This window comes from Salvia hispanica, chromosome 1 (genome assembly GCF_029641045.1).
Source record: "Salvia hispanica isolate PSC_SH4W2 chromosome 1, Shi_PSC_v1, whole genome shotgun sequence".
NCBI classification, from domain to species: Eukaryota; Viridiplantae; Streptophyta; class Magnoliopsida; order Lamiales; family Lamiaceae; genus Salvia; species Salvia hispanica.
Window position 1 is genome coordinate 14,904,801 of NC_142692.1, and position 9,029 is coordinate 14,913,829.

General features: G+C 33.2%; 1 protein-coding gene across 2 annotated transcripts; it reads right to left on the bottom strand.

Moving 5' to 3' along the window:
• Nucleotides 1-3,202: 3,202 nt before the first annotated feature.
• LOC125221189 (3beta,22alpha-dihydroxysteroid 3-dehydrogenase-like) lies at nt 3,203-8,813 on the bottom strand. 2 transcript variants are annotated; one of them, XM_089062351.1, is made up of 8 exons: nt 8,268-8,813; nt 7,707-7,856; nt 7,353-7,598; nt 4,192-4,278; nt 4,006-4,084; nt 3,770-3,876; nt 3,567-3,697; nt 3,203-3,444 (listed from the first exon to the last, which is right to left on the bottom strand). In XM_089062351.1, the coding sequence occupies exons 1-8, from the start codon at nt 8,772-8,774 to the stop codon at nt 3,339-3,341; spliced, it is 1,413 nt and encodes a 470-aa protein (XP_088918477.1). In that variant the 5' UTR covers nt 8,775-8,813; the 3' UTR covers nt 3,203-3,338. The 2 variants fall into 2 exon arrangements, with proteins under 2 accessions (XP_088918477.1, XP_047979272.2); XM_048123315.2 differs by having other exon boundaries at nt 3,770-3,879; nt 8,268-8,811.
• Nucleotides 8,814-9,029: the final 216 nt, after the last annotated feature.

Here is a 9,029-nt window from a genome sequence, read left to right on the forward strand (position 1 = left end):
GATATATCGTATCGAAAACGTTGTATCGTGTATCGTATCGAAAATATCGATATGAAAGAATTTCATATCGTTATCGTATCGAAAGTTTCGATATATATCGAACTTTCGATATAAAAAAATTTTATATCGTTATCATATCAATATTTCGATATATCGTACCGAAAATCGATATATCGTTAAATATCGATATATATCAAAATTTTCGATATATATCGATGTATATCGAAAATAAAATATCGATATATATCGAAAATATCGATATATCAAAAAATTTCGATATATATCGTATTTTCGATATAAAACGATATATCGCGATATAAGGAAATTCATATCGTTATCGTATCGAAAACTTACGATACGATATCGTATCGTATCGTATCGAAAATTACGATATATCGAAAATTCGATAATTTTTCGATATTTTTCAATACGATACGAGCGATGTATCATTTTTTCGGTATTTTTCCCCAGCCCTAGTACTACTAAAGGGTTTATTGGTATGATGGAATTGAATGGTGGAATGAAATGTGATTCCTACTTCCATTCTATTCATATGCTTGGTGTGATGGAATGAATGAGTGAATGGATGAAAATGTAAATGAAATCTAAGGAAATTGACATTTCATTACTATCTTCATTTCATTCCAACCTCCATTCCATTCCACCCTCGTTCCATTCCATCATACCAAGCATAATAATACAAAAATTAAAGCAACTAAAAAAAGTTAATAATAAAGCATAATATAAAAAATCAAAATAATTAAAACATTAGTAAATAACCACATTTCTTGAAAAGGAAATAGGAGTGCTAAGTAATTACTATTCCCTCCGTTTCATAGTATAAATAATAATCATTTTTCTATTTTGGCGTTTCATAATAGTAGAGTCATTTCCTATTTTAGTAAAAAAGTAACACATTTTATCGCTCTTACTTTTCCTCTCTCTTACACCACTTTATTATCTCTACTTTTTCCTCACTCTTGTTTTATTAGGAGTATCTTTTTATTTAATACTATATTACACACTTTTTTCTTAATTTCCGTGTCGGAAATAAATGCATTCATTATTGTGGAATGGAGTGAGTACGTAACAAAAAAAAAAGAAAATGTGCGTTCATAAATAAAAATTACTCTATATGAGCAAAATTAATTACTCCACTAAACAACTAATAATAACTACTATAACTAAAAGAGAGCTTTAAGAGTGCTAATTGACTCTACATGAAGTACACACAACTTCCAAAAAAGATTAATTGTGAGTAAGTAAAAGTGCTTCCCTGTTGCAGTGGAAGAGGCAACTAAAGTCTACAATGTGATAAGAAATTTAAAAAGTTTGAGTGGGAAATGCAGGGGACTCAGTTCAAAACTAGGTGCATAATTAATCTAGAGACCTATTATTAGATTTTGGGAGTTGAGTAAAGGTCCTTTTTAGTTCTTAACATATGTCAATTTTTTTATTTTGGTCCATAACATTATCTTTTGAATTATTTGGTCCTTAACAAATAAAAATCGGTCACATTTGGTCCGAATTGGATGGAAATGGTTAAATCTAACGGTCAACTAATATTAATTGAATTTTGACCGGATTAATATTCAATTAACTGTTTTTTTATTAATATTCAATCAACTACGGCAGTACGCCACCCCTTTCTGGTTCGCCGGCACCGCGCCCTCGAATCCCTGAGATTCCAAAACACAATCTCCGGCACACATTCTCCATATCCCTTCTCTTTATACTTCCTCACTATCGCCTCATAATCCGTCTACCACGGATTCGCCGACGTCTCATCGAATTCCATATCACTGAACACAAACAACCTCTTTATCATCTCCTCCGCCTTCATCTTCCCTTTCACCGCCACTTCAAGTATCACATCAATACCTTCTGGAAATCAGTGTTATACCCCCATTCCATACTTTTAACAAACACAATTTTCGATTTTAAACTCTCCCCTTCCAATTTTTGAAGCTGTGGATTTTCGCTGAAATTGATGAGCTTCCCCTTCCACGGCTCCTCGCTCAATTCCGACACCAAAATCCCTAGCGCCACCAATACCTTCATCGGAGTCCCATACATACTCCCTGAAACATTGTCATCAAACATTGTCATCGGAGTCCTATACATACTCAAGGCAATTCCTCAATTTCCCAATCTTCGCCATGTCATCCAACATTCTCCTCCACTGCAGCTCCGCCACTTCGCCGCCGTGTTCATCCTTCGGCAGCTGCAACGCCTTCCGCAGCGGCACAAGCACCTCCTTCATCAGCCGATCCCTCACTCTATACGCATAATACGTCTTCTCCACGCTTTCATACACCGCCGGAAACACCTTCTTCGCTATGGTCTCACACAGCAGTGTGATTCTGTTAAGGACCGTTAGATTTAACCATTTCCGTCCATTTCGGACCAAATGTGATCGATTTTTATTTGTTAAGGACCAAATAATTCAAAAGATAATGTTATGGACCAAAATCAAAAAATCGTCATATGTTAAGGACCAAAAAGGACCTTTACTCTTGGGAGTTCAATAGTTATCTGCACTATGAAATAGGAGTATAAGCTTTGAACTTTAACACACTACAAACGGTGTTTAAACTGGAGGGAGCCGTGATCAAAGATAAAAGGAGAAAAGTGGACTTCAAAGAGGAAACAACTCAATTGTTTGGATCTATGTTCTCAGCAAGAATTGGATAATGAGGAAGAATTTCCTCTCTCAATAAATTTGTGTTAATCCATTTACATAAATAAAAAATAATTAAAATGAGCTAATTTTTTATTAATTAAATGACCAATTATCTAATGAGAATAAATTAAGGCTTGATACTTTATTTATTTAGTCATTATAAAATCATATATTTATAAATTATGATAATAATTTGTAAATAAAGATTTAGCTTATTATTTTGGAGCTAAACTGTTAGGAACTTAGGCTGTATGTGATTTATATGAATTTAGGTTGCAATATGTGACTTAGTATCTATGTGAATTTGATAATGAAGTTTTATTTATGACTATGATTTATGTGAATTTGATGATGAAGAATTATTAGATTTTTATTTGTTACAGTTATTATTTGATCTCTCGTTATTATTATGAATGCAATATATATAAATTAAATATTTTAATAAAATAATATTATTATATACTGCTATTTTTCAAAAGAAGTTTTAGCACCGGCTTATTGTGTTGTGTGCGCTATATATAAGCGTGAGTGCAACAGAACATTTAATATATACTCCGTATAATATAACAATTTACATCTCTTAAGAAATTGAATCTATCAGTACCAATTGGTTCCTAGATATCTTCCTCGAAATTTATAATGGTCTCAATAATATTTATTCCACAACGCCTTGTTTTAGCCTTTGAATGGTGATGGGATACCTCTTTTGAGTTCTCGTCGTGGGAAAGAAAACTAGCTTGTCTTGCTCTATCGCCTCCCAGCTGCAAAATCATCAAATAATTCAATCTCATTACACATTAAGCCCTAAATAATGACACCATTGTCATCTTAAATCAAAATATACATAAATATTAAAGACCATGCCACGTGAACTTGATGATACCTAAATTGAGTGACTAATCGATGAAGAAAAACCGAAAGCTCAACCCTAGCAAGCTCCACTCCTGGGCAGCGTCGAGGGCCGCCTCCGAACGGGTTGTACATGCTTATCGTGCTAGTTGCTTCCGAATAATTCTGTTGGATGGAAACAAATTCAGTCATAAGTCATGAAATTAGTACTCCATATAACATAATTTAAAAATATACCTGCCATCTCCACGGATTGAAAACTCGAGCATCTTTAAAGTGATGATTATCCATATGTACCCCACGGAAAGAAGCGAAGACCTTCCATCCCTTAGGAATTGTATAACCTTCTAATTTGCGAAAAAATAAAAATAAAATTGAACTTTTTAATTTTCACTTCCTATAATTCTATCTCCAATTTCGCCAAGAGAATTAATCTTGCATTGGTTTAAAAATTGAAACAATGTGAAACTCACCTTTGATAGTGACATCGGTTATTGCTCGTCTAAACACACCACTAATTATGTTAGCCACTCGAAGAGTTTCATTCACCACCTAACAATAACAATTGAAGATCAATAAATAGGAAATGAGACATTTTTTTTACTCTTAAACAAATTCGTAAGAAAATGGTATAAATTGACGTTACAAAATGAACTTACACATTGAGTGAAAGACATGGACTTGTAGTCTTCCCACAGAAGTGCATCAGTTTCCCCTCTTTTTAGCCTGATTTCTTCATGCTCGTGCTGTCAAGAGAAAATGGTACACATCATAAATTTTTTGGTAAAGAAAATTACAACTAATACAATATTTAATTTTATCTAATTAACACAACATTTGAAATGGTCTTTCATATTTCCATAAGTTAGTTCATGAGAAATAATCTTGATAATATATAGCGTCACGAATTTCATTTCATTTGATTATAATTAAATGGTGAAATCTTTAATCTAATTTAATCACGTAAAGTGTAATTGGAAAATCTGAAATGTCAAAAATGCCCCTTAGGGTGTTAGTTCTGACATAGGCGTGCAGAGTGTTTGTCTACTGGTGGCTACTTTATTCACTGTTTCTTTGTCTATATTTTCTCTTAAATTCAGCCAGAATTTTTTGTTGCATTATCACTCTATATGCTAAGTTAACGCTGAGATGTACACTGTATAACTAAAAATATTTATTGGATGCAATCATGCAAATAATAAGAAGATGATATTCATCTGTAGAGATGAATAATGTTAGAAAAATAAAATGGTACTCCATACTCTATGATTTCAAATAAGAGTAACTGTGATATACTCCAATTTCTACACTTACTGCTTCTTTACAATAATTTGGTGTATAAAAGGGCAATATAGTTCTGGGTTGATATAATATGACATGCCAGGCGCACGTGTGAACATGATATTGGAATGGAAACTTTGAATGGTGAGCCATCCTTTTCAGTGAAATTGACATTATTAACTCATGCACTCACTTTTCTTTATTACTCCTACTTCCTTTCATTAAATGAAAATCTTATTAATTTTTTAAAAAATAGTCATATTTATAAACGGTACAAAATTAAATATACAATTAGTAAAATATAAGAAAAAACTAATATATAAAAAATAAAATTAGTTTATTAGGAGGGTTAAAATTAAAAAAAAAAATCAATTTATGCATATGTATATTTTCATTAATTTGTTCACATTGTGTCATTTTTGTCCTATAACTATTAATTATATATTCTTTTACCATAGTCCATTAACTTATTTAACTCACAGTCTTAAACATATAAACTCATATTCAATTAAAAAAATTTCACATTTCTTAATAATATTAAACAATTTTTTAAAATCTCTACTAATAAAAAATAGGATAACTAATAGGACCAATAAATAGTCAAGTTGAATTCGGATACCATCACAATTTTTTACAGGCATCCCGTGTGCTAGTCTATGTCGGCTTGTCTTTTCTTCCAAAATTCTCATTGAATATAAACTTATTAACCATAGTGTAAGACATGGAAAATCTTGTTCTGATACCAATATAATCTAATTCAAAATTTGTATACATGGAGTACTATTTGATTGCATGTTTGTATCTTGCAAAAATAGTGATAATGTGAATTACTTATGAAATAAAAACAGTGCAATTTTCAAAATCAATTATTCCATAGCTTTTCTGATTTATTCTTAATTATTGCTAACATTTTGAATAAGTATAACTTTCATGATTTTATTAAAATATTAACCATATTAATAATATACTTACTATTATAATCTCGACTAATAATGTAACTAACAAATTTTATCTAATCTCAGTACTTTGGATGGAAATTGTGTTGTATTATTTTCAATAATAATAAAGTTGTGTTGTATTCAATATTAATATTATTATTATTATTATTATTATTATTATTTGTATTGGACCATATATAGAATCATCCCAATCCTACCAAACAAGTAATTTTGTTCAGAATTACCAACAAGGCCTATTCCATCAATATTAACCCAAGTCGTCAATGTTACTAGTAGTTTATTTCAGGAAATGAAAAAAGGTAACGCTTATGATTAGAAATGTTTCTTAGTATTAATTTAGTGAGTTGTAGTAGTAATTTTATAAACAAGATACAGGCCCGCACCCTGCAACCTGCCGGCATAATCATGGCAAATTGAAATTAATGTAGGATAACATCACCTATAACTAGATAAAAATTACACCTCCTTTAATCATTTTCCAGCCTCATTAAGAATTCCAGTATATTATAGTAGTAAAATATTTATGAGATGAAATTATTTTTTGAGTTGTGTTGTTTTTACACTTTTTGTTTTCGAATAATTAATTTGCTTATTTGTGTCTCTATAGAATTTAGTTGGATGAGATATTGGATAAGGTAAAGAGACATGCCCACCTTGTGAGTCTTGGGTCCACCAACATTAGTTGGCTCCTCTTTCAAGATTGGAGTTTTGTCCACCAACATTAGTTGGCCTCTCTTTTAACACTTGGATTCTTTATACTACTATAATTTATTACTACCTCCGTCCCCCAAAATTTATTACACTTTGACCCGACACGGGTTTTAAGAAATGTAATGAAAAGTGAGTTGAAAAAGTTGGTGGGATATGGATTCTATTTTTAAAGTATTAGTTTTATAATAAAATGTGAGTAGGAATGAGTTAGTGGAATATGAGGTCCACTACCAAAAATGGTAAAAGTGAAGTGTATCAAATTTTTAGGGACGAACCAAAATGGTAATATGTATCAAATTTTCAGGGACAGAGGTAGTATAAAAGAGGTTCTTAATGTGAATATACCGGAACAATCTCTGTATATACTAGTACTATAAAGCATGGAAATGAAATCTACTTATTCATGGACACTAAATCTCACTGAAAATCAACATGGCATCTCAAATCACAATATGCAAGACATACTATTCTTAGGTGACCATCTCCAAGAGTACACTAAAATCTAAAATGAGATAGGTATTTAGCTCCAATAGTACTTAAAAACCAATTCTATTTTTGGTTTTTGAGAAAAAAAAATACCTATCTTTAGGTTTACACTAAACCAAAACCTAAAAAATTCTCAAATTTTGTGAGTAAAAAAAGCATAATATAGAGAATATTCTTTTAAATTTGAGTTTAGTATAAATGGAAATCAATATTTAGTGTGAGATTTATATTAAAATGAGTTTGAATTTAGTGGAATGGTTGGAGATGCTCAGGCAATCTCACTCTAACATGAAATAAATACTAATAATAGAATATGAATTAAATATTAAGTAGAGATAGAGGGACTTGACTTAACAAAAGAAAAAGGAGAAAAGAATTTGTACCTTAAGTTGAGCTAAGGCAAGAGGGGTCTCGGTAAGGAATTTAACGGCGAGAGTCATAATAGTGGATGTGGTCTCATAGCCAGCTACCAGCAAAGCCAACATAAAATCCACTATTTGGTCGTCGGAAAAGCCGCCTTGCTCCTCCAGCAGCGCCGCTAGCATATCGTTCTTTACCTCTCCTCTTTCGGCCGCTCTCCTCCTATCCCTCACCACCAACCTCAACGCCTCCGCCACCTTTCCTCGGGCCTAAAACACACACATTATTCAAAATACAATTTTTTTTAAAAAAAAATAAACATGAATCTTAAAAATAAAATCTGAGCTTGTTACTATTTTTAACGAAAATATATGTACTTGAATAGCTTTTCGATATGTGGTGGAGAAAATGGGGAGTGGGATGGTGAAAAAGCCTTCAATAACTAGCATATACTCTTTCATGAGATTCTCAGTCCATTCACACGGATCAAAGCTCATCAACTGCTTCACTGTTAACTGAAAAGTTATCTGCACATTCAAACACCATAATCAATTTATTTCACATATCTTTTAAAAAAAAGATTAAATCCCATCTCATAAAAAAAGCATTTATAGAACCTTCCTTCACAATATCCATACAATACAATGATGAGAAAACAAAAGATAATGGGCTAAAAGGGCAAGAAAATCAATGGGTCACACTACATGCACATGTGTGTGGGTACATCGTGCTTCTAAAGCTCAATCCACAATAATACTATAAGCAAATTATTACTTTAGCAAGAAAAAGTGATCCTAACATAACATGAAATGATGAAATCATCACGCATGCACTCAAATCAAGCCATGAATTTGTTATTAATTTTCATTTCTATTGCCCCTAGATCATATTATATTCCACTAACTCATTTTCGCATTTGATTAAAAAAATGCTAGTACCTTTTTGGCTTCCTCCATGAGGAGAACCCGGGCGGTCCAGGAGTCCATGTTGAGGCAGACGAGGCGGTCTATGTCGAGCAGGAGATGATCGCGGATGATGGCCGAGTTCGCGAAGCTCGTGGTGAGGGAATGCATCCGCTTGTGGAGGCTGCCTCTCATCAGCAGGAGCGAGTGCCGCCCCAGCAGATTCGATATCGAACCGGGGTAGCTCGACTCGAACAGCCGCCCCTCGTTCTGCAGGATGAGCCGGTTCGTCTCCAGGTCGGCCGAGAACACGGTCGGCTCGCCAAACAAGTGGGTCGTGAAAACCGGCCCATATCGGCCCACCCGATCATCGATAAAAGGCTCCGGATTCTCCGTCTTGTAGGCCGAGATGAGCTGGAGAGTCTCCCCGATCCATGGGAGGCCCAGGTTGCCCGGCGGCAACCGCCCCCGCCGCCGCCTGCTGCGGCGGAGGATGTAGATTGATAGAGAGAGAAAGGAGAGGATGAGAGAGAAAACGAACATTACTATTACTGCGGAAGTAATGAGAGCACACGGATGGAGATATATATGTGTGTGAAAGGAAAACTGTGCAGAAAAAAGAAGTTGGGATGTGAACCAAATAAATGTCCGACTTTATTATTGTCGACTTTTATTTATTTTTTTAAATCAAGCCAACATTGCCCAAAATCATAGGCTAATTTAACCCAACACCATCATTATTATTCTTACTTATTTATTAAGTAAATGAATTTAGTACTCTTTGTTCAATTCAAGTAA

Coding starts and splice junctions, on each gene's coding strand:
- LOC125221189 (XM_048123315.2), bottom strand. CDS start 8,774: ATGTTCGTTTTCTCTCTCATCCTCTCCTTTCTCTCTCTATCAATCTAC. Junction 7,857..8,267: donor TCATGGAGGAAGCCAAAAAG/GTACTAGCATTT, acceptor TTGAATGTGCAG/ATAACTTTTCAGTTAACAGT. Junction 7,599..7,706: donor CATATCGAAAAGCTATTCAA/GTACATATATTT, acceptor TGTGTGTTTTAG/GCCCGAGGAAAGGTGGCGGA.